Source organism: Macrobrachium rosenbergii, chromosome 22 (assembly GCF_040412425.1).
Source record: "Macrobrachium rosenbergii isolate ZJJX-2024 chromosome 22, ASM4041242v1, whole genome shotgun sequence".
In the NCBI taxonomy this organism is placed as follows: Eukaryota; Metazoa; Arthropoda; class Malacostraca; order Decapoda; family Palaemonidae; genus Macrobrachium; species Macrobrachium rosenbergii.
Genome location: NC_089762.1, coordinates 48478391 through 48505890, shown reverse-complemented (window position 1 = coordinate 48505890; position 27500 = coordinate 48478391). Strand labels below are relative to the sequence as shown.

General features: G+C 37.4%; 1 protein-coding gene across 3 annotated transcripts in view; it reads right to left on the bottom strand.

Moving 5' to 3' along the window:
- Trim9 (E3 ubiquitin-protein ligase Trim9) overlaps window positions 1-27500 on the bottom strand; it is a 328168-nt gene that overhangs the window by 200135 nt on the left and 100533 nt on the right. The window contains exon 1 of one of the 3 annotated variants that reach the window (XM_067124901.1): window positions 1637-1657. The exons of the other annotated variants lie outside the window; for them this stretch is intronic. Coding sequence (XP_066981002.1) covers window positions 1637-1642 — 6 coding nt within the window. The 5' untranslated portion in view covers window positions 1643-1657. Of the gene's footprint in view, window positions 1-1636; window positions 1658-27500 lie in introns of those variants that run through there. 3 annotated transcript variants of the gene reach the window in all.

Sequence of the window (27500 nt, the reverse complement as noted above, 5' to 3'; positions counted from 1 at the left end):
TAACTCCCCCCTCTCTCTATTTTTATCTCTCCCATTTTCTCCTCAGAGAGAGAGAGAGAGAGAGAGAGAGAGAGAGAGAGGATGCTATTTGCAATTCGTGCTGGTGCCATTTAAAAGAAGATAACGAGACTTCCATCCTTACAGACCATTTCACCTCGACCACTCCAAAACTCGCTCAAGAAAGAACTTGGGTTTCCTCCAGAAATTTAACAAAATGAAAAATAGATGAATAAACAGTTCAAATAAACCTAAGTTAAGACTTGGCCGTCATCCATAGGTCTCACTTCAAAGGGGAGATTTCTTAGTTGTCCTTAGCTGCTAATACGTACAAATTGTGATGCAATAGTTTGCGCGTGTTACTCATTTTCCAGCCTCAACATACAGATATCGCCGTGCTACACTGCCCAGAACCGGAGTTCCTTTATCCCTCACTCTGCAATGCTGTGGGAATCTTCTCCTAACAATAGTATGAATACTGACGCCCTTAAATTTCAGGAGAGGCTATAACGCTATATTGAGGCCATATGCTCCTAGGCTTTTAACATCTACATATTACTTATGTTCGTATTTATTTGTCAGTTCATTTATCCATATTCTCTATGCCTGAATTTTACCGTTCATTTATTTTTTGCTCAATTTTAACCTTACTTTATAAATAAGTACAGTACTATGAAGAATCTGACTTAAGTTTTAAGTACAAAGATAAATTGTGACTGGGTGGCTGACCAGGATGTATAAGGTATGTCTGGATGAGGGAAAGGCTCCAAAGGAAGGGTTGAAAGAAATACTTCTTTTTCCATACGAAGGTGTATTTAATAGTAATTATAATAATAATGAGAGTAAGTATTATAACAACTTTTACTATTACTACTAATACTACAAGTACTGCTACTTCTTCGTGTTGCTGCTCTCCCGAATTCTGGCTCCCACTTAAATTTTATAAGCCGATCGATAAAACCAATTACGCCCTTACGCCTTGATCGGGCGCCTAGCACCCCACACACCCCGCCCCCGCTCCAAAAAAAAGGAGAGATCCAGACCCTCTCAAAATCCACAGCATCATCCCATCCTCGAAGGATGGAGGATGGCTGGTCCCACGGAACATTGATCTTCCTAATGCCCATTACGGATACCTTTCTTCCCCCTCCCACAACAAAAAAAGCATTGATCCAAATTACATCTCCCCCCCCCCCTTTGCCCCTCCACCAAACATATCCTAAACCAGTGGTTCTCCACCAGGGGGGAATTACCCCCTAGGAGGGAGTTTCATGGGGGATTGCTACCAAGAATTTTTGGTATTAAATGCATATTCTTTGGAATACACCTTTTGAAACAGACAATTTTGGAAAAGGGGGTGGGGATGGCATTCTGACCTGTGGTGAAAGGGTGCATGGGCCAAAAAATGTTGAGAACTATTGTCCTAAACGAATAAATCCACAAGTGTTCACCGTTTAATAATGTTTAGGCTATGAGCAGATATGTGGTCGCTTGAGGCGAGGTCTAAAGACTGAGGTGTTGTATTTTGGAGGTGACAATATCGGCTTTCCAAGAATGCAAATAAATGCGTAACTCCATGAAGTCTTATGACAGCAAAACGAAAAAATAATAAATAATAGAGAAACTGATAAGAACTTACAGGCATTGAAGCGAGCCTTCCCCCTCTTTCTCACATAAGACAGCAATCTTACCTGGAAAAGGAAAATACAATGTTACTCAGAAGTGCAGGTGAAATAAATAGAAAAATACTAAATACGTAAGTTATTTATCACGAAATTTGGTGAGAATAATAAGGTGTTCCGCATGGAAGCAACTACATAACAGAAAGATTAACGGAAAAATAAATCTCAGAATAAAATACACAAATGAAGATATTGACGAAAGTGAACACATGCAGTCCCTGACTCGATGGAGTGAGTATTAGAAAATTCAATTAAAACTATAAAAGTAGAGCTGAATTGACTGAATTGAACTGAATATAAAATTTAGGCCAAAGACCAAGCGCTGGGACCTATGATGATGAGGTCATTCAGCGCTGAAACGGAAATTGACAGTAAAAGGTTTGAAAGGTGTAACAGGAGGAAAACCTCAAAGCAGTTGCACTCTTAATCAATTGTGAGGTGAGGGTGGAGAGTAAGATGGAAGAGGATATGAAAGGAGGTACAGTAAAACGAGATTTTTAGGATGCGTCTGGATGAAAGGTGTTACCTCGGTGTAAGTAGTTCTTGGGGAATAGTGAATTAAATATATTTGAGTTTATCTGTAACATATTTGAAACTGCCAAAATATTAGGATTAAAATTAGTGACACTATTTCATACATACATACACACATTTAAATGTATCTATATATATATATATATATATATATATATATATATATATATATATATATATATATATATATATATATATATGTATGATTATTATCACTTTTGTACTGATTCATTTATCACACGTATGAAAAATAATGTTTCTTATGTATGTAATGTGTTATGTATATATGTATATGCATGCTGCATGTGCGTATGTAATGTATGTATGTATGTATGTATTTATGTATACATGTGTGCATGGAGTGTATGCATGTTTTGCATCATTTAAGAATACTCGAAAACACACATATAGACAAGCTATGTATATGTAAGTATATATATGTATATACTCGTATATAATATATATATACACACACACGCATACACACATAAAAGATATGTGTGCATTTACACCAACCATAAACCCGAATTCACGGGCAGAGGGTCTATAGCTATTTCAGCCTGAGAGGGCAAACGGGTTTGAGGGACCAACACGAAAGGAAGGAGGAATGTAAATGAGCAGAGACCGCCCTAATTAAGCCTCCTAGGTAATTAGCTAATTACTCGGGAGGTGACAAATGGCCCTCGTTCTACTACAGCGTACAATTATGATAAAACAGTTTTTAATGAGCAAGGTCTTTGATTACAAATTTCGCATCTAAAGATCAATGTTGCTGGTTCTGTGTTTAAGTATATTTTAGGAATGGTCCAAGTAATGCAAATAATGTGTTAAAAATGTCATCTGCTATTAATTTTTCCTAACTAATTTATTCATTTATACTATAAAAGCAATTATAATAACAAGAAATATACTATGCATACAAGTAAAATGCAACACGTATTCCATACTTAAGCATTGCATGAAGGCTAAGAGTTCTCTCTCTCTCTCTCTCTCTCTCTCTCTCTCTCTCAAAGGCATATACTGTGCATGCAAATAAATTGCAACGCATATCTATTTGATGCCTAAGCGCTGCATACAGGCTATAAGCTCTCTCTCTCTCTCTCTCTCTCTCTCTCTCTCTCTCAAAGCAATGGTTAACTCTCTCTCTCTCAAAGAAAAATATTGTACATACAAGAAAAAATTCAATATATATCTATTTTGTACTTAAGCACTGCATATAGCCTGTAAGCATCTCTCTCTCTCTCTCTCTCTCTCTCTCTCTCTCAAAGAAAAATACTGTACATACAAACAAAATTCAATATACATCCATCTCATACTTAAGCACTGCATATAGCCTGTAAGCGCCCCTCTCTCTCTCTCTCTCTCTCTCTCTCTCTCCGTGCATCATTTAAAAGGCTCTGACCAATCACTGATCATTAACCACCCAGCGAAATTCAATTACTGCCAAACCCATCCTATAATCATTTTCAAACACTCGCTCGCGCACACGCGCACACACACACATGCCGTTTTATCAATTACAGGCACCGAATCTATTCAGTGACCGGTTAAAACCAGTCACAATATAAGCCAGTCTTTCTGTCTATCCTCAACCGTTCGGCCTCTTAGGATTTTAATGCCTTGGGAGCCTTGCTATATTATGCAGTCAAGCAAACGACTTAGGTCAGACTATTAGCAGAGTGAAGACTGACAAATTTAAATCTAAAGTCATAAACATTAAACAAAATATACAAATCAGAAAAAAAACCTATACAAAAAATGCAATACTATACAAAAAAATGCAATAATGTACAAAAATTATACTATACAAAAAATGCAATAATATACAAAAATTATACAATATAAAAATGCAATACTGTAATATACAAAAATTATACTATACAAAAAATGCAATAACATACAAAAATTATACTATACAAAAAACGCAATAATATACAAAAATTATGCTATACAAAAAATGCAATAATATACAAAAATTATACTATACAAAAATGCAATAATATACAAAAATTATTCCAAGTCATTTTCCGTTGCATCAAATGAACCTTATATTTACAACTCATCACAATAACAGTAGTATCAAGGTAAAAACAACAATATTAGAAAAAGTATAAAGTAAAGGGCATGACTCTCTCCTAAGCCAAGCAAAAAAAAAAAAAAACGTCCTCACTTCATAATTGTATGGAAGGACAGACAAGTCCCCCCACCCCCGACCATGTTGCTGTGGGATGATATGAAAAAATTGGACTTGAAGGTCCGGGAGTGGAAAAAAAAAAAAGAGAGAGAGATTTTGACCACAGATGAACGTGTTATTAGATGTGGCGTTGTTTATTCCAGTCTCTGAGACGTAAAACATATCTCTATTATTTTACCCAGAAAGAGTTATGACTAATATGATTTTTCGTCAGCCAAAATCACATACATGCTATAATAAATATCAGAGACACCCAGCATCCGGTATTCTTTAGACCTTGCATTTAATATCCTTCTTCGATCCTCGCGCTATCAGCGTATGCTACCTATCCCCAGGAGGCTTCTCCTGCCTTACCCTTAAGCCTTCAATGATTCTCGTTATATCCCCAAGCGTCCCTCCAAAATCTATTCAAATTCCCTACAGCCTACAGGACCTTTCCTATATATATCCATGTGATTTCCCAATAAGTAACTTCTCCTCCCCACCCAAAACTACCATCCTGCCTTCCCCGAATGTCCCCACACACCCCCGAAACGACCCTACTATCTTCCCCAAAAAGTCCCTATACCTCCCCCTAAAAAGTCCCCATACCTTCCCCAAAAAGTACCTATACCTTCCCCCAAAAAGTCCCCATACCTTCCCCAAAAAGTCCCTAGACCTCCCCAAAAAGTCCCTATACCTCCCCCAAAAAGTCCCTATACCTCCCCCAAAAAGTCCCTATACCTTACCCCAAAAAGTGTCCCAATACCTTCCCCAAAAAGTACCTATACCTTCCCCAAAAAGTCCTTATACCTTCTTCAAAAAAATCCCTATACCTTCCCCAAAAAGTCCCTATTCCTTCCCCAAAAAGTCCCCATACCTTTGCAAAAAGTCCCTATACCTTCCTCAAAAAGCCCCTATTTCTTCCCCAAAAAGACCCCATACCACCTCCCCCAAAAGGTTCCTCTGCCTTCCCCCAAGGTCTGCATACCTTCCCCCAAAAAGTACCTATAACCTTCCTCAAAAAGCCCCTATACCTTCCCCAAAAAGTCCCTATATTTTCCCCAAAAAGTCCCTATACCTTCGCCAAAAGGTCCCTAAACCTTCCCCAAAAAGTCCCTATACCGTCCCCAAAAGGTCCCCATACCTTCCCCAAAAAGGTCCCTATACCTTCCCCCAAAAATCCCCATATCTTACCCAAAAATTCCCCACACCTTCCCCCAAAAAGTCCCCAACCCCCTCTCCCCAAATGTCCCAATGCCTTCCCAAGAATGTCCTTATACCTTCCCCAAAGTGTCCCTATTCATTCCCCCAAAAAAATCCGTATATCCCAAAAAAAGTCCCCACACCTTCCCCAAAAAGTCCGTATACATTCCCCAAAAAGTCCCTATATCTTCCCCCCAAAAATCCCCACACCTTCCCCATAAATTCCCCTGCTTTCCCCACAAGTCACTGTGATGCTTTGGCCCTTCTCTATTCTTTCCGCATACGGCCGTCTGATTCCCCCAGAAGCCTCTTTGTCGTCATCGCAGACGTCTCTCTCTCTCTCTCTCTCTCTGCCTTCCCGAAATCCTCCCCAGGACCAGATCCTCCCCCACAGACGCCAGTCTCCTCTCCTCCGCCGTCGGATAGCACCAGACAAGGAGGCGCCGCGGTGTCCCAACGCAACAACACATCCCCATTAGTGACTGTAAGGAGAGGGAATAGGGCGGCATGAGGCGGGGGGGTGGGGTGGAGAGGGAAGGAGGAGGATGATTTAAAGGGAGTCTCTGGCTGCATGCAAAATCTTAAGTATCTGTTCTACAAGACGCAGAGAGAGAGAGAGAGAGAGAGAGAGAGAGAGAAAGTAAAGGGGGTTGCAAGAAAAGGCTGTATGCAAAATCTTTGGCTATGTTCAATGAAACAGACAGAGAGAGAGAGAGAGAGAGAGAGAGAGAGAGAGAGAGAGAGAGAGAGAGAGAGAAAGTAAAGGAGGTTGGAAGAAAAGGTTGTATGTAAAATCTTTGGCTGTCTACGTTCTATGAGAGAGAGAGAGAGAGAGAGAGAGAGAGAGAGAGAGAGAGAGAGAGAGAGAGAGATTGAGCGAGCTAATCTCTTCCTCTTTCACCTCACTCGAAAACGACTCATCCAACACCTTTGAAATCTATTTCTTTTGAAGTTTCTGGGTTGCGGACGAGAAAAGAAGTCTAAAATAAGAGTATTATAAGAGGGACGCAAATAGAGAGGGAGATGCAATCTCACCCTTGGGAGTGTATGGGTTCCCCGCAAGTAGCCCTGGCAGGCAGCAGCAGTCTTCGATGGAGGCTGTGTTTGTTTGTCTGCTTGTTTTAAGGGATTTCTTTTAATAAAAGGAAGTCCTTCATAAAATAAAAATTAAGTGGAAAACTCAAAGTGGAAAATATTCTCAGCAATCTTTCCCGTCATTAAAAATCAATAATAAACAATGACTTTACAATTCTAATAAAAGGAAATCCGTAATAAAAAAAAATGATTAGAAACCTCTAAATAATAAATATTTTCAGGATCTTTTCCGTCATTAAAAACTAAGCAGGACAACCACAGCAATCAGCAGGGTTACTGAAATAAATTAATCATGAAGAAATATTAACAGGTTGATTTTGCTAGCTGGCAGACGAGTAAAAAAGATCACTGAGCTGAATAACTACAATATGACAATTAAGAAATATTAACTTATACTGAGTTGAATGACTGCAATATAACAATTAAGGAATATTAAACTGATAGATTTTCCTGGGTATCAGACAGGTCAATGACATCAATTAAAAGGCAATTGAAAAACAAACCTATTCAAGAGTAAAATAACCAACATCCGTGACGCCTCTTCTTTTATCATTGATAGTCATTTAAAACGAGCAGACATCCATATGGAAGAGTCCTAAATTGGCCACTGACTTACAGAGGAACCTTCCATAGAATATACCGTCCATATGCAAAAACAAGGCTAAAGGTTATTCAACAAAATGAATATTCACATTCAAAAGCAGCTATCCAAGTTGGTGAAACTAAAACTAAAGCGTTTACTGAATGAATAAAGACTCTTGATAATTTGTAGAGGAAATGTCTCTCTTTGAGGAATGAATGTATAAATAACACAAACAGATTTTTTGTATTCTGAAAAGGAAACTATTGTGCCGGCTTTGTCTGTCCGTCCGCACTTTTTTCTGTCCGCACTCAGATCTTAAAAACTACTGAGGCTAGAGGGCTGCAAATTGGTAAGTTGATCATCCACCCTCCAATCATCAAACATAATAAATTACAGCTCTCTAACCTCAGTAGTTTTGATTCTATTTAAGATTAAAGTTAGCCATAATCGTGCTCCTGGCAACGATACAGGCCAGGCCATCATAAGGACGTGGTTAAAATTTCATGGGCCGCGGCTCATACAGCATTATACCGACACCACCGAAAGATAGATCTATTTTCGGTGGCCTTGATTATGTGCTGTACAGAAAACTCGATTGTGCCGAAGAAACTTCGGCGCATTTTTAACTTGTTATTTTTGACAAACAGGCTGTGATTCTTAATCTTCCCATCTAAAGAAATAAATCACGAAACAGAACAAAAGGATATTTTAAAGAACAATGAGGGAATGAAAGCTTAATTTTCTCATGGAGAAAGTACTCTGTCATGACGTCACGAAGACATGCAAATACAGATACCAAACTTCTAAATATACTCCTTTCCATCATAATGTGTTTTCATGGTCCCACCAATTACCTCTGAAAGGGACTACTTTGGAAATTTCTGAGACTAAATCGTTTGAGTAATTCCTTCATTATATGACGTTTAAAAATTATACACACACACACATTATATATATACATATATATACATATACCCCATTCAAAATTTCCTATAACTATTATTGAATTTCACTTGTGAACCGTAGCGACTTTGTACCATAACTCATCTCATTCAACGTTTACTCCAGTTTTTAGCGCAAACAACATTAACATCATTCACTTGTTTTTAGCAAAGAGAAACCTTAAACACAGCCATGAATACAATGCCACATAGTTATCCTGAAACCAATTTATTCCGTTCCTGCCTCTGGACTCGGAGCTAAATAAACAGCCAAATATTGTTTTCCTTCGGTCCACTACTCCAAACTTTTCTGAAATGGCAGATCGCACTGTCTATCGTAAAAAGAGAAGAGAGAGAGAGAGAGAGAGAGAGAGAGAGAGAGAGAGAGAGAGAGAGAGAGAGAGAGAGAGAGGAAAGCACTTTAAGAACTTTGTCCCATCGCACGATAGACTAGAGAGAGAGAGAGAGAGAGAGAGAGAGGAAAGTACTTTAAGAACTTTGTCCCATCGCACAGTCTATCGTAAGAGAGAGAGAGAGAGAGAGAGAGAGAGAGAGAGAGAGAGAGAGAGAGAGAGAGAGAGAGAGAGAGAGAGAGAGAGAGAGAGGGGAGTACTTTATGAACTTTGTCCCAACTTTGCTTTCAAATATCAGGAGAAACTTGTTGCATTAACTACGCCTGACAGTTTAAAATCTTCTCTTTAAGTTTTTTCCAAGTAGTCCGGATAGTTCGCTGGAAAATGTGAAGGTAAACGCCACTGCAGATAATATTTACATATAGCCTAATATGCGTCAATACGTTAGGTTTGGTGTGAGTTCATGAACACAACACTCTCTAGCCGAAAGTATCGGAGACACAAGATATCCGTACACAGAACCATACGAGTACATTACATTTTAAGTACAGGCACACACACACTCATATATATACAGCATATATATAAGGAAGCCATATATATATATATATATATATATATATATATATAAATATATAAAATGTGGAAAGTAAAGGCTATATTTCAGAGACCAAACTGTCTCTCTCCTCAGGCAAATAATGGAGGCGAGAGACAGTTTTGTCTCTGAAATATAGCCTTTATTTTCCACATTTTGGCGTATCTATGGCTCCCCTATATTTGATGGAATTCTGTTTTTAACAGAAAATATTTCATTCATATATGTAGGCCTATGTATGTACATGCGTGCGTGTGTATTGACCTTATATCCACTCTCAATGACCTTGGGGAATTGTCTACCAAATTTGCCCAGTGTTTTGCCAAACTAAACATACTAATTTTGAGTCCCGCTCCCAAGTGCTACAGCTGTAAGAACTACAACCGATCTGTTATCATTATTTCTGTAAAACAAGTCTCTGAGACTGAACACATTGCTTACAAGTTTGTCTTTGGGACTGAACACATTGCCTACAAGTTTGTCTTTGAGACTGAACACATTGCCTACAAGTTTGTCTTTGAGACTGAACACATTACCTACAAGTTTGCCTTTGAGACTGAACACACTGCCTACAAGTTTGTCTTTGAGACTGAACTCACTGCCTACAAGTTTGTCTTTGAGACTGAACTCACTGCCTACAAGTTTGTCTTTGAGACTGAACACACTGCCTACAAGTTAGTCTTTGAGACTGAACACACTGCCTACAAGTTTGTCTTTAAGACTCAACACACTGCCTACAAGTTTGAGACTGAACACATTGCCTACAAGTTTGTCTCAGAGACTGAACACATTGCTTAAAAGTCTGTCTTTGAGACTAAACACACTGCCTACAAGTTTGTCAGTCTCTCTCACACTCAATCTTATTAAGAATTATTGTGTGAATGAGCTTCAGCGAAACAACTAAAATAATAATCCTGTTTACATGCACCTGTTATCTCCCTGATATTACACTGATTTAATTCTTATCGCTGTGATAACGTCGCCCAGAGATAGGAGAATTTTAATTTAACCGCAAGAGCAGCAAGTGACAAAGGAAGATGTGTCACGGCACAAATATGAGCTGGCGATAAGGTCTCCAATAACAGAAATTTCGTATATGCCATTATTACATCAAAGCAATGTAATGTAGGTAACGTATGTATGTATACATATATATATATACATACATATATGTATATATACATATATACATATAGGCTACACATATACATATACAAAAACAAATACAAAAGATTATTTTAAATGCTATACAAATACCTATTTATATATAAATATATATATAAAGACATACAAAAGATTAATTTAAATGCCATACAAATACCTATTTGTATATATATATAAAGACAAATACAAAAGATTTATTCAAATGCCATACAAATACCTACTTATATAATCCGCATATACACTCGCAAGTATCTGGTTCATCAAAGTGTCATTATGAATACACAAGCGTCCGTACACCCAACAGAGGAGGCCATATTCTTCGGCGCAATCGAGTTTTCTGTACAGCGTATAATCAAGGCCACCGAAAATAGATCTCTCTTTCGGTGGTCTCGGTATAATGCTGTATGAGCCGCGGCCCATGAAACTGTAACCACGACCCGGTGGTGGCTTGACTTCTATCGCTGCCAGACGCACGAGCATGGCTAACTTTAAATAAAATAAAAACTACTGAGGCTAAAGGGCTGCAATTTGGTATGTTTGATGACTGGAGGGTGGATGATCAACATGCCAATTTGCACCCCTCTAGCCTCAGTAGTTTTTAAGATCTGAGGGTGGACAGAAAAAAGTACGGACGGACAAAGCCGACACAATGATTTTCATTCAGAAAACTAAAAATGTAAACAGCAAAAGGACATAAAAAATGTGAAAGTAACAACAAAGCGGAATGATAACTTAAATCATATTAATAAACACAAAAAATTTCATAAGAGATGCTGAAATTCGAAAGAGCGTTCTAAGAAGCACGCTAAAATTACACATGACATGACATGACTTCGATATTTAAATAAAAAAAAATATATACATATTAAATATGCAATGAGATCACTGCAGGTGACCCCAGGAAGGAATCAAACCCAGCAATGACTACCCAAAAATTCTGCTTCTACACCTTGATGTTTCTATTCTACATTATTCCTCTACATCGAATCCAATTCCCAAGTCAGATGCGCTATCACGACTTCTCAAGTCTTGCAAAACCCTCACCAAAGAAGCGCCTCGTTGAGAGGTAATTCATTGCCTCGTCAGAGGGGGGAGGGGGGGATATTTTGCTATAAATATATCTTACGTACATCTCGCTTTATGAACAGAAACACGACGTCACTATCAATAACCAATTTGAATTTTCACGTCACCTCCCAGCATGTTTTCCCGCTGTAATCTTATAGACGATGAAAACTAGGATAGGCAATAGACGACCAAAATACGGCTCGGTTGAGTTCCTCAGAATAACAAGAGAGGGAGACAATTTAGGAACATTGGATACAAAACACACACACACACACGCTATCACAAACCTCGAGATAAAGGGACAAAGATTTTTTTTAGTGTGAGTCTTGAGTCATACGCATGCTGATAAAAAAATCATATTTCAGTTTGCCTGCCAGAGTGAATCTTTCGTTTGAGTGAACGTTTAGTTAAATTGCAGTTACTCGGACAAGACCAAGTCTACATCTAGTTTACGGAAGGAAGATTAATGGAGAAAAGAGGCCAAATACGGATCTGGATATGGCAAAATAATAATAATAATAATAATAATAATACATAATACAAATATATCAATAATAATAATAATAAACAATAAATAATAATAAATAATAATAATAATAATAATAATAATAATAATAACAACACCCTTCTGGATTTAAAAACCACGGTCACGATTCTCCGAAAAATATTACGGAATAGTTACTGTTTTCATTGGCAACACACACACGAACAAACACGCACACGCACGCACACACACACACACACACACACACGGACAATCTTACCAACTTTTGGAAACTAATCTCCCGGCGAAATGAGCTGCAGCGCAGCAGCAATATTATAGTAAAAAGTAGTAACAGCAATAGCAGTAAAAAGTAGTAACAGCAATAGCAGTAGCAGTGGTTGTATTAAAGATACGAATATACTTTAATTTCCGTACGCTGTGATTTTACGATACGCTCTTATCTATAATGAATAATTTGTATTTTATTTTTTATTTTGTTTTTTTTATCTTTTGAGATAAGATCCAGATTTTTATCAATTGTGTCTTTCAAGGGCGAATGGCAGTCATTGAGGATTTTATCTTGAGAGAGAGAGAGAGAGAGAGAGAGAGAGAGAGAGAGAGAGAGATGCAGTTTTAACATTGAGAGAGAGAGAGAGAGAGAGGAGATTTATACCCATCTGCTGGGAGAGAGAGAGAGAGAGAGAGAGAGAGAGAGAGAGAGAGAGAGAGAGAGAGAGAGAGAGAGGAGATTTATACCCATCTGCTAGGGGAAAGAGAGAGAGAGAGAGAGAGAGAGAGAGAGAGAGAGAGAGAGAGAGAGAGAGAGATGCTGATTTAACACTGAGAGAGAGAGATTGAGAGGTCTACTTAATTTACATCGGTCAGAAAAAAGGTAGATTTAACCTTGATAGAAAAAAAAATACCAAGTCATTCACCCCCATATAAATAATTATACAGAAAGAAATATAACATCTCATTCACTCCCATACAATGAATTATACAGTGAAAATATAACACCAAAAAATTAAATTTTTCAAATCGCCTCTCGTGGAATTCCGCCATACATGTCATTTCGCTGCTTTGTCTTCCACGAACCTCCACTGATTTCCAGCCTCCCTTCTCACAGGCGTCATCCAAGGTAGCATTCTTGGTCTTTCAATTTATTTTTCCCCACACTTTTTTACCGTGAAAAATTGAATAGGGGGACTGGGTTCCTGCGGTAAGTATACTTTCACCTCAGGCGTCATACAAGGTAGCATTCTTGGTCTTTCAATTTATCTTTCCTACTTTTTTTTACCGTGAAAAATTGAATAAAGGGGCTGGGTTACTGTTGTAAGTATCCTTGCACCAGAGGCTGATTACCATTTATGATTCGCGAAATATTATAATTACAAATTCAACAGGCCTTTGTACATAAATCAAAATAACTTAAAGAAAAAAATGAATTGGGAAAAGATGCACAAAAACATTATGAGAATCAATCCAAACGTCCAATTGGCATGAATATCAACCACTCCAAAAAAAAAAGTAATACACGGCGAAAAATGCAACACAAAACGAATGTTAAACTTTAACACAGACATCATGAATGGCGATTAAAATGTAATCTAAATGAAATACAAGAAGTGGGAAGCTCAAGATCTGCAAGGTAAACCCGACGGGGACAAGATCGCTCACGCGCGCTTTCCAAAACGGGATCTTAAGAGGGTAATGGATATCTATCTATTGAAACTCAGCACCTCTTAATCTCCTGGAAGGGAATGTTATTGGGATTATCCGCGCTAAGCATTTCAAGGCAAGGCAAGGGGCGTTAAGGAGAGAGAGAGAGAGAGAGAGAGAGAGAGAGAGAGAGAGAGAGAGAGAGAGAGAGAGAGAGAGAGAGGTGTCTACTCAACCTGCATTGTTTAGAGATATACTGATTTTAGAGAGAGAGAGAGAGAGAGAGAGAGAGAGGTCTACTTAATTTGCATAGTCCAGAAACAGGCAGATTTAACACTGAGAGAGAGAGAGAGAGAGAGAGAGAGAGAGAGAGAGAGAGAGAGAGAGAGAGAGAGAGGTCTCCTTAATTGGCATAGTTCAGAAACAGGCATATTTAACACTGAGAGAGAGAGAGAGAGAGAGAGAGAGAGAGAGAGAGAGAGAGAGAGAGAGAGAGAGAGAGAGAGAGAGAGGTGCCTACTTGACTTGCATTGTTTGGAGAGATATACTGATTTAACATTGAGAGAGAGAGAGAGAGAGAGAGAGAATTTTATTTGACTTGTACTGTTCAGAGAGAGTTAACATATATCCCCAGTACGCAAAATTCAAGAGAGAGAGAGAGAGAGAGAGAGAGAGAGAGAGAGAGAGAGAGAGAGAGAGAGAGAGAGAGAGAGAGAGAGAGTAATGTGATTTTCATTCAATTTCCATAGATCTAAGAAAGACACAGAGAACCAGACGGAAACTAAAATGGAATTGATACTTTCATCTCTAAAAGGGGAGGGTGGGGAGGGGTGAGAGAGAGAAGGGGGAACTCGAAGATGAACCTTAATTAAAACGCACAAAACCGTAATTACGAATATATCTCGTTACTTCAAATCTCCTGGATAACAAGGCGAATTGTCACCGCCCCGGGGCGAAACTCAAGACGGAGTTTTGTAATTAATATATAATTGCGCTGAAAGCACAAATGACGGACGCATTTACACCCACACACACACACACACACCCACACACACACACACACACAATGACGCGCACGCACGCACAAAAGAAAGTAAAGATGTGTATGGGATGGGGGGCGGCTCTCCATCAGACAAGCTGTTATTGAATTTCAACCTGTCTTTCAGGAGAACTCCACAATCCCTTCCTCCCCACCCTCCCGCAGCCCCCAGGGGAAAGGGGAGGGGGGAGGGGTTTAATGCGGTTGCAATACAATGGCAAGTACCACGGGCGTGAATAAGACGGATAAAATAAGAGAATTTAAGATCTGAGGGGTGGGTGGGGTGGTGGGAGTGTTGACAGTAGACTGGCCTAGGCGAGGGGAGGGGCGGGGAGATTTAAAAATGGCGACAACTACTTTGACAGCTCGCTAGGAAGACGCGAGTCCAAGACGACGGCATCAGGAGAAGCAGCAGCAGTAGCAGCAACAATAAAATAAAAGGAGGAGGTTGCACAAGAGTCGCATAATAAGACATTTCTATGCAGCTCTAGTCTATCTGGGAAGGATATTAATTCGGCCATAAGAGGCAACGATGGCGGTCCGTGAGCAGAATAAGAAGCGAGCTATGGCTTTACATGCCACATCATTACCTTAAGGCTGCTGGAATGCCCTTACCTGGACAGAGGGCCGACGACGATCCTCCTCCTCCTCCTCCTCCTCCCCCTCTTCCTCCTCCTCTTCCTCCTCCTCTCTGTACCTGAGATATTTTTTTTTTTTTTATCTTTAATGCGACCATCACCGGGCAGGCTTCCTTGGTCAAGTATCGACACTGGGTCTGCCATTCCTTTTTATTAAGCATTAAACTGCCGGAACATTCAATTTGAGGCTGTTTGTATTCATTGCACCTTTTATTTTTTTTACCTACTCACTTGTATTCTAACAGGAAGTGTTTCAAGTAGAGGATTATAGATGAAATACCTATTGCTATATAATAACTATAAATAAAAATCAATATTCCACAAAAACGTAACCTTTTTTTCATACTGTATTTTAACAGAAAGTGTTTACACGTCAAGAAATATACTCCGCATACCCACAAGTGAGGTAGTTACTATATTTTTTGTAGAATAACAACTTTTTGTGGGATTAAAATGAAGTAATTACACTACAAAAATACATACAACTACAAAGCAGGAGGCACCTGTAAGGAAAGAGCGTCCTTGGAGCGTCCTTGAGCAGAGGAAGATGGAAACATGACCATGAATATTAACAAAGCGTGATAAAAGAGAGAACTGGAGAAGCACACAAAGAGGAGAGATGGCTGAACGGAATAGAATATAGAATTTAGGCCACAGGCCAAGCGCTGGGACCTACGAGGTCATTCAGCGCTGAAAGGGAAATTGAGAGTAGAAAAGTTTGAAAGGTGTAACAGGAGGAAAACCTCACGACAGTTGCACTATGAAGCAATTGTTAGGAGAGGGTGGATAGCAAGATGGAAGAAAGAGAATATGAATGGAGATACAGTTAAAGGAATGAAAGAGGTTGCAGCTAGGGGCCGAAGGGACGCTGCAAAGAACCTCAAGTAACGCCTACATCGCACCGCGTGAGGTGCACTGACGGCGCTACCTCCCTACTGAGGAGGTGGTTGGAGAATGACTGAAGGATTCAGGATATACACAATCTGTATGGACCTGAAATTCAGTCTGAAATATTCCAACAATGCTGTTGTTATTTTGGAGACAACGAGAATTCCCTGCTGAATAAAATATGGACGTGACATTCAATCCAAGAGGATGGAAGGAGTTTGGCCAAGAATGACAACAAAGATGTGGCACACACCTGTAAGGTGTTCGATAGATTAACACACAATGATGTAAAAATAAAAAAAAGAATTTAGGGAACGCGGGGTAAATAAATTAGAACGGACAAATTGTTTGGAGAATACAATAAAAACATGAAGGCAAAAACACAATTTGTTAAAGATTGCAAAGATGAAGAATGGCATTTCTTGAAGGTGTTGAAGAATGGAATAAATTTATTGATACAATATATATATATATATATATATATATATATATATATATATATATATATATATATATATATATATATATATATATATATATGTGTGTGTGTATATGTATATGTATATAATATATCTACCCTATATATTTATAAATATTTGTATATATATATATACATCTGTACAGATGGATATTATATATCTACCCTATACATTTATAAATATTTGTCACGTACATCGAGATGGAGTTAATTGACATTAATGTGTGTATGTATATATATATATATATATATATATATATATATATATATATATATATATATATATATATATATATATATATATAAAATTAAAGAAACTATTAAGAAACAGCATTAAAACCATATTTACATATTCAACCACGCATTCACAAAGAACGTGTTTGACCACCTAAGAAGTTACTTTCAAATTTCCTTAATCTTCTCAGCTCTCTTTGTATATGTCACGAGTATATATACATATATATATAGCAGTAGGACCAAGGAACTTGCCCCAATAACACATTACTTACTAAACACGTCAACAAGCTTCATTAGAATAAACATGAATACTTATATAATAAAACCATGTCTAAAAATATCAGTGAGTGAGGAAACGTCGCGGTGGTAATCGGCGAAATCGAGTTTTCTGTACGGCGTTTAATGCTGTATGAAACTCTCGGCCGCGGCCCATGAAACTCTCAGCCACGGTCCGGTGGTGGCCCGTGTTGTTGGCACCTATAGCTGTGCCAGACGCAAGATCAACATACCAACTTGCAGCCCTCTAGCCTCAGTGGTTTTGAGATCTGAGGGCGGACAGACATATAGCCATCTCAATAGTTTTCTTTTACAGAAAACTAAAATACAGAATAGAATAGAATATAGAATTTAGGCCTGAGGCCAAGCGCTGGGACTTGTGAGATCATTCAGTGCTGAAAGGGAAACAGAGTAAAGGAGTTTTTATGAACAGCGTAACAGGAGGAAATCCTCGCAGTTGCATTATGAATAAATTGTTGGAGAGGATGGAAAGTAAGATGGAAGAAAAGGGAATAGGAATGGAGGTACGGTAAAAGGAATGAAAGGGGTTGCAGCTAGGGGCCGACAGCAAGCTACAGAGGACCTCAAGTAATGCCTACAGTGCACCACATGAGGTGTACTGACGGGGAAAAAATACAGGTATGAATATATATATATATATATATATATATATATATATATATATATATATATATATATATATATATATATATATATATATATATTATTCTACTCTTTATGCATTTATTCATCAATAAACATGCCCTGTTTCTAAAAAAATAAATTCAAAGTACAAAAATATCTTTTACACCAAGTAACTTCATCTAGTTGCCCTGAACAAGTAGCATTTTTTACCTAACTTAGATTAGTCGACCCATTATCAAATATGCATAATCCCTGGTAAGTCTTACAGAGCCTAATGCATCACGGACGTTATCCAGTTCAACCCATCAAGTTTTTCAGATGAAAACGATAAATCGCATTTCATTAGTATCACAGGAATACAAAAAAATTGGGCGCTTTTTAGTTTTCTGTAAACGAAAACTACTGTGCCGACTTTGTCTGTCCGTCCTCAGATCTTAAAATCTACTGAAGCTAGAGGGCTACAAATTGGTATGTTGATCATCCACCCTCCAATCATCAAACATACCAAATTGCAGCCCTCTAGCCTCAGAAGTTTGTATTTTATATAACGTTAAAGTTAACCATAATCGTACGTCTGGCAACTATATAGGACAGGCAACCACCGGGCCGTCGTTAAAGTTTCATGGGCCGCAGCTCATACAGCATTATACCGAGACCACCGAAAGATAGAGCTATTTTCGGTGGCCTTGATTATACGCTGTACAGAAAACTCGATTGCGCTGAAGAAACTTCGGCGCATTTTTTACTTGTTCAGGTATATACGTACATACATATTATATTCTCTCAGATTTCATTGGTTTTCTCTTAAAATATTTAATATAAAACAAATAGCTAATTCACGAATAAAGGAAACGCCTAAACTGTACAACCCGTCAGGCCAGCTACTCCTACAAATCCTGCAAAAAGCTCGCAATGAAGAGAATGCATCGCTTAAAAATATACATTATCATCCTTTTCAAAAATCACATATATGTAGTTTTTCCTGCTTCCTTTTTCTTCAGGGTAATATCAGCCTCAACACAAGAATTCCAGACCGTTCAGTTTTACTGATACCGGATTTCGAATATTAATTCAAAATAACGGATAATGTCCTCTGTCAAAAAAACCGTGGGTGAAGACCAACTCAGCAAAACAAGAACATGCAAACTTTCAAATTTCTGTAATGCACTTAAAATCATACTAAAAACATATGAATTTGTGCTGAATTAAATATATTTACAGTAGCACAGAGAGAGAGAGAGAGAGAGAGAGAGAGAGAGAGAGAGAGAGAGAGAGAGAGAGAGAGAGAGAGGATATTCATACAGTAATAATAAATATATAAATCCAAATACTTAGATAAACATTACCTGAGAGCAGAAAAATAAAGCCTGAAAAATGCAACAAGTGCAATTATTTAAAATCTACAGTCTTTGGTACCCCCATTTCACTCAAGTTTCCTGTCCGTCCACTCCCAGTGGTTCCCAACCTTTTTTTTGGCCATGCCCCACCTAATCTCCTCTAAAATCCTGATGCCCCCTGTGGTGATATGTATAATTCTTATATTCACGTGGAGGAAGCCTAAAAGGCCATTAACTTGGTTTAAACATTCTCGAATTGGCCCCCTTAAAAATCAAATTACCCTGTACGCCCCACGTTGGGACCCACTTGTCCACGGTAAGGCGAAGCTGGTTAATAAATATATCAACCAAAATACTTAAATAAACATTACCTGAAAGGATGAATAAAAAACTTGAAAATTTCAATAAGTGCAATTATTTAAAATCTACGGTCTTTGGTACCCCCATTTCGCTCAAGATTCCAGTCCGTCCTCCACAGTAAGGCAAAGAAGCTGAAGGAAGGACTACTAATACCATCCCAAGGCCTATACCGAAAATAATTCAGAGGAGAAGATCTGTGGGCTCAGCACAGAAGGTAATCCTACCCAATTCGAAGTCAATCAGATAAAAAAAAAAGGCCCTGGGATTCCTTCAAACCGTTCGGTAGGAAAGGCCCCTAAACTGGGAATACAATATTGCCTCTTCTACTATGCCAGTGGTTCTTAACCAGGGGTGCTCGCACCCCTAGGGGGTGCGAAGCCTGTTCCTATGGGGTGTGAGGATGCATATGAATAATTAAAGCAAGGTATATTTTTAATAAAATAAAATAAAATAAATAATCAATAATATTTTTTTTCAGTAATTCAAAGGGTGCGAGAACTGACTGGTACTAAGGGCTACTATAAGTAAATGAGAGAGGGGGGGTATTAAATATATACGGAGGCAAATGGAATAATTAAGATTTCATCATTCATGTCCAGCTGTGACTGTTGCCCCGACCTACGTCACCGATACTGACAGTCACGGGAGAGCGACACGTGATTGAAATTACACAGCAAAAAGTAAAATATTTATTTTTTAGTTTTCTGTAAAGTAAAACTATTGAGATGCTTATTTGCCTGTCCGTCCGCACTTTTTCTGTCCGCCCTCAGATCTTAAAAACTACTGAGGCTAGAGGGCTGCAAATTGGTATGTTGATCATCCTCCCTCCAATCATCAAACATACCAAACTGCAGCCCTCTCGCCTCAGTAGTTTTGATTTTATTCAAGGTTAAAGTTAGCCATAATCGTGCTTCTGGCAACGATATAGGCCAGGCCACCATCGGGCCGTGGTTGAAGCTTCATGGGCCGCGGCTCATACAGCATTATACCGAGACCACCGGCAGATTATACGCTGTACAGAAAACTCGATCGCGCCGAAGAATCTTCGGTGCATTTTTTACTTGTTTTTCTTATTTACATTTGCTTTCCAACTTCGCAAACACGAACTGCAAGCATGGAATAACAAACACCGGACCGATGCATCAGCAAGGGATCAATTAGCAATGGATATCGAACTCAAAATCTGCACTTGGTGATATTCAAAATGAAAACGTCATTCTGTTGCTGTAAGCTACATTGATTAATGGCCCAGTGCCACTACAGATCGCTCGAACGAACGACCCATCTCTCTCTCTCTCTCTCTCTCTCTCTCTCTCTCTCTCTCTCTCTCTCTCTCTCTCTATCTCTATATATATATATATATATATATATATATATATATATATATATATATATATATATACATATACATACATATATATATATATATATATATATATATATATACATATACACACACATATACACATATATATATATATATATATATATATATATATATATATTCTCTCTCTGTATATATATCGTTAGGAAAGGATGGATAGCAAGATGGAAGAAAGAGAATATCAACTGATTTACAGTAAAAAGAATGAAAAGGGTTGTAGCTAGGGGCCGAAAGGAACGCTACAAACAACCTCAAGCAATGCCTACAGTGCACCCCGTGAAGTGCAATGACGGCACTAAACCCCCTACGGGATTCAATAGCAATGGAAAATGTTACTAAAGCTGTGTCGAATATCTATGGCATTTTGACCAATGACTGAACGTTTTAGCAAATCCCTAAAAAAAAAAATAAAAAAAAAAAAAAAAAAAAACAGGGCAAGCATATACTAACGGACGCAAGCAAAACACACAAACGATTTCCCTTTGCGTTCGTCCATGCATGACGGTCTCTTGCCTTTGTACCCAGTTTTATTTATAAACATCTCTTCGACCGTGTAGGCGGATTTGCGATGACAAGATAAGCGTGACACACACACACCGTGACTTACAGACAGACAGACAGAGACTTTGTCGATTGGAGACTACCAATAATAATGCGTGAAAAAAAATCATTTTTCATTAAGTCAATCAGAACATTGTGAAAGGAATTATGGTCTGGGCAAAAGGAGAAAAAACACTGATTGTGTAGTTACCAGCTTTCCTTAAATTGGAATGAGGGCCAGCCTGGAAAGTCCGCGAGTTATGGCCGTGCTTAAACAGAGAGAGAGAGAGAGAGAGAGAGAGAGAGAGAGAGAGAGAGAGAGAGAGAGAGCTGTTGTTGTTCTTCTTCTTCTTTTTGACTGAACTGGCCCTATGCCAGCACGGGCTCTTGCTTATAGTAGAGCAGCCCGTAAGGGTCATATACGATATTTGAAGTGGAAAAAATGGTCATATATATATATATATATATATATATATATATATATATATATATATATATATATATATATATATATATAGATAGAGAGAGAGAGAGAGAGAGAGAGAGAGAGAGAGAGAGAGATTCGGGACCCAACGTCCGCTAAATACACACCATCCACGTTCATGCCCAAACACAGGAAGTTATTCTGACACAAACGTTCTCGAGTCTGCATCCTGTTGCAAAGATCACGGGTCATCTAAGCAACTGCACTGATAATTTTAGCACCAGGCTCTAAACCCACGCTAAACCAGCTCTTATGAGGATTTCAATACATTTTTATCTGTTTATTATTTTATTAATTCATTTTTTCTTTTTGATGAGTGGGATCTCTTCTTTCTGTATTTCCCTTTACTTTCTCTTGCTTCTTCCTGATGAACACCTTAATATTCCTTGGAAGCTTCAGAATTTCAAGTCAATGGTCCCTTTGTTCCATATGGGATTGTTCCATTATAATAATGGGGTTCTTAATCTTCTAATTATAATTAATTATAATAATAATAATAATAATAATAATAATAATAATAATAATAATAATAATAATAATAATAATAATAATAATAATAATAATAATAATAATAATAATAAAAGCAAAAGCCGCCAGTGGAGCCTGTGCAAGAAACACCAGCTAGCTTGCAGTAACAAGTGGTACGAACACCAACCTGAGGGAGTGATAGAAAACGACCAGGCAAAAATCCTCTGGGACTATGGTATCAGAGCAGATAGGGTGACACGTGACAATAGACCAGACGTGACGTTGATTGACAAAATCAAGAAGAAAGTATCACTCATTGACGTCGCAGTACCACGGGACACCAGAGTAGATGAGGAAGGAGAAAAAAATTGGTACGTATCAAGAACTGAAATTCGGAATAAGAAGGATATGGAATATGCCAGTGGAAATTGTACCCATAATCATAGGAACAGTTGGCATGATCCCAAGATCCCTGAAAAGGAATCTGGAAAAACTAGATGCCGAAGTAGCTCCAGGACTCATGCAGAAAAGTGTGCTACTAGGAACAGCACACATAGTGAGAAAAGTGATGAACTCCTAAGGAGGCAGGATGCAAACCGGAACCCATCAACAATGTAAAAACCACCCAGTCGAATAGGATGACTGATAGACCAAAATAAAATAATAATAATAATAATAATAATAATAATAATAATAATAATAATAATAATAATAATAATAATAATGACATGCTCTTACCTAGGATTTTCTTCTCACCCCCGGCCCCCCGCCCCCCGCCTACCACTGCACCTGTTGCGTTAAAACTACTGCCGAAAAGAAAATGAAGAAGAAAAAAAAGAAAAAAACCTTGCACTCCCTACTTGTTGAATGAGCAGAAACGAGCCTACCTCTACCTCCGGACCGGGAGGTTCGTAAAAGGTCCGTCTCATCATTAGCAATTCGAAGGACAATTAAAATGCAAATGCCTATTAAGGTAATGGAGCATAATTACCGCTGTGATAATCGCCGAATGCAATAATCACCTCCCGCCGTCCGGACCTATAAATGCGGAATAAATCCCTCACTCAGATCTATTGCAAATTCATAAACGCTTGGAGAGGGAATAAAAATTCTCTGCAGGGAAACGCGGTGCTTCACAATGGGATGAGAGAGAGAGAGAGAGAGAGAGAGAGAGAGATAAAAACTGAGTACAGACTTATTGCAATACTTGAGTATTTTATCTCTAGGTGATTATATATATATATATATATATATATATATATATTATATATATATATATATATATATATATATATATATATATATATATATATATATATATATAATATATATATATATATATATATATATTCATATGTATATATGTGTGTGTATGTGTATATATATATATATATATATATATATATATATATATATATATATATATATATATATATATAATATATATATAATTTATATATATATAATATATAAATATATTCATATGTATATAGTGTAATGTTTGTGTATAGAAAAATTTATATTTATATATATATTTAATATATATATATATATATATATATATATATATATATATATATATATATATATATATATATAATATATATATATATATAACCATATTTACCTAAGTATTTAATGACACTTATAGCTTAATGTTTGTATATAGAAAAATTTATATATATATATATTTATATAAATATAATATATAATTTAAAATCAGGCAACCGCTAATAAATCCAAACTGACACCAACTCACAAAAATGGCCGCCCCATCCAGCAAGAGAGAGAGAGAGAGAGAGAGGAAGGGAGTCAAATGACGGAATAAATTGCCAATTGTGTATTCATAAAATATAAAGAGCCAATTTACGACGGAAGTTGTCTGCCACCCTAAATAAAGCACCCTATTCCTCACCCTCCCCGTCTACCGGCCCCTAACGGAGTGGGTGTGGGGGGAGGAGGCGTCCCTTCGGGCCATAATTACCCTAGTCCCATAATCAGGGGTCCCTCTCTAATGGGGTCTCTCTCCCTTGGCCCATGCTGGCTGCATAAGCCCTTTGCCATTATGGAGGATAATGCAGGGTTTTGTTGCGATTAAGTGTTGCGCTTTTATTTATTATTTATATTTTTATTTATTTTTATTTTTATTTATTAAATAAATACTGATCTATCTATCTATCTGCCTATCTATATATAGGCCTATACATATATACATATTTATATTTATATATATATATATATATATATATATATATATATATATATATATATATATATATATAATGATTTAAATATTGATTTTATATATACATATATATGTATATATATACGGAGAAAAACAATAAAACTGTTACTTCCACATTCTCCTGTCACTCTCCCACTCTACCTGCTACCCACAACAGTTAACTGACCACCAGGTACGTAATTCACAGCTTAGGTTAACTTAGGCACAATGACAATAAAGAAATGTGCCTAGTTCATTCTTTCCAACGTCGAACCACGGTTCCTTACTGCGTCTTCGCTACAGAGAGAGAGAGAGAGAGAGAGAGAGAGAGAGAGAGAGAGAGAGAGAGAGAGAGAGAGAGAGATCGTTAATTAGGACCTTCATCAGAAAAATCCGAGATAAACTTTTTCCAGATTCCAGATTATTTTCTGATTGCAAGTTCATTACCTGCCCTCTCTCTCGGAAGACCGGCCTGGGGGGGTAAAACCCTCTCTCTGGAAGGGACCAACTTCAGCAGAGAAGGACAAACTCCAGAGAGAGGACAGTTTTTTTTATTTTTTTTTTTTGGGGGGGGGGGAGAATCGGGACGGGGACACTTCCAATGCAAACTTGTGAACTTCTCGAGACGTTGGACCTGTGACATTTTTCTCATGATCTCCAAAACATGATAAGTTCGACTCCCAAATCCATTCTGGACCTCACCAAAGTCTCAAGCGCAGAAAGCAATTGGGCAAAACACGCCTTTGACCAATTTTACAAACGTGGACTAAATTAAAACTTCAGTTTTACCTACGGCATTAAATATGTTAAAATACACAGGAAAATGGTTGCTACTACTATTTCTAATACAACTTGTACTGTTAAAACATAACATTTTATCAGTGATAATAATGATAAAAAGGAAAATTATCATCAATAATGACGAAAGTAGTAGTGAGGATTTTTTTATTGATAATGCTTGCTAATACCTTGATCACTGTTATGACTAGCGTGCAATATTTATACTTCTATAAAACTAACACTAAAACATGACAGGAACACCAGAAACCCATCAGTGCATGTAGTGAAAACAACAATATATTTCCGGGCTTAACGTATCTGACATATGTCCCTAAAATATGTAAACTTTATGTTCACTGTACACAATTTATCATTTATTTATTATTTACCTTGCTCATATATATAATGCATATAACTATCTATCTATCTGCCTTTCTGTATATCTTTTTATCTATAAATATAAATATTGCTTATACATATATAAACTCAGATTTATCAAATCAAGCAATAAAATACGGCGAATTTGCAACTCCTGGCACGGACATGTGTTGTATTCGTCCAGATCAAAACGACATTTTGCTACAATAAACAGTAGATTTTATTTTTAAGAGAATTATGCCAACCCAACGCCTTTTTCTAGCCCAGGTCTGAAGAAACAGGAAAGGGAAGGAAGATATGTGGGGGGGCTGAAAGGAAGGAAAGTTGGGCGAATCGGGAAAACCGATAAAAAGAGGAATTAAAAACTTGGCAATAGAAGAAAAACTAAGTCGTTGGACCATGTGAAACTAATATTATCAATTTTTTCCATATAATAATTATCGGAAAGAGGTAAGCAAAAAGGACAAATAAAAGACTAAATAAAAAGAAATATTAAGCTATGGAAAAGAAATAATAAATAAATGGAAATTTAGATATATGGAAAGAGATAAAAAGACTAAATAAAAAGGAATTTATTTAATAGTAAAAGACTAAATAAAAAAGGAATATTTAATAGTCACAAAATTCACGGATCTCATTTTTCCAATAGCATTTTCATGCCAAAAGGCGAAACGACAACAGTAAGAATGGCACCGACAATAAAAAAAACCCATCATAATTATTATCATTTGTTATCATGATGATGACAAAAAAAACCCATCATAATTATTATCATTTGTTATCATGATGATGATAACACTTTTATCGCCATCCTGCCTGGCGTCATAACACCAACATTGTTGAGGCCATCATCAATATTACCTTCCATTAAAAAACAAATTTCGACCAACGAGGAAAAACCACCAGTCCAGGCGATTAATAATTTTAACCATGTTACAAAAACTGTCATCAAAGATAATGTTGCATTTTAAAAAGAGTACAAAAACAAGTAAAAAATCGAGTTTCCTGTACAGCATATAATACTGTATGAGCCGCGGCCCATGAAACTTTAACTACGGGCTGGTGGTGGCCTGTTCTATAGCGTTGCCAGACGCACGATCATGGCTAACTTTAACCTTAAATAAAATAACAAATTACTGAGGCAATTTGGTATGTTTGGTGATTGGAGAGTGGATAATAGAGTGGATAATCAACATGCCAATTTGCAGCCCTATAGCCTCAGTAGTTTTTAAGATCTGAGGGCGGACAGAAAAAAGTGCGGACGGTCAGACCTAGCCGTCACAATAGTTTTCTTTTACAAAAAACTAAAAATCAATGTGGGAAGCAACAATGCAACATTTCCATATTTTCCGATAGATTTTTTTTTTAACAAAGTAGGCAGGGCCATGTGGAGCCTGATTCTGAAAGATAAATGAGAATGATATATGTAATTCAACGCCGTAATCAAAAGTAATGCAGAAGTAAGTAATTGCATTAATGAATCAATTACACGAGACAAATACGAAAATAACGAACAAATGACCATAGGAAACCAACAGAATCGATCTCATTATTTTACGAATTAGATCCGAGTTCTCCCTTTTTCATTCGTCCTTTTATTTTTATGGGCATATCGCCTTCACAAGAATAAGCAAACAACTATATATATATATATGAAAGGATAGACAGAGGCCATAAAAGATTGTCGAAAATGAGAAAACAAAATTAAGAACGAGGTACAAAGACATGGGGCAGATGCAACATGGGCATGTGCAATAACACACACACTCAACACATACTGTACACCAACATAAACATAAACACACACACA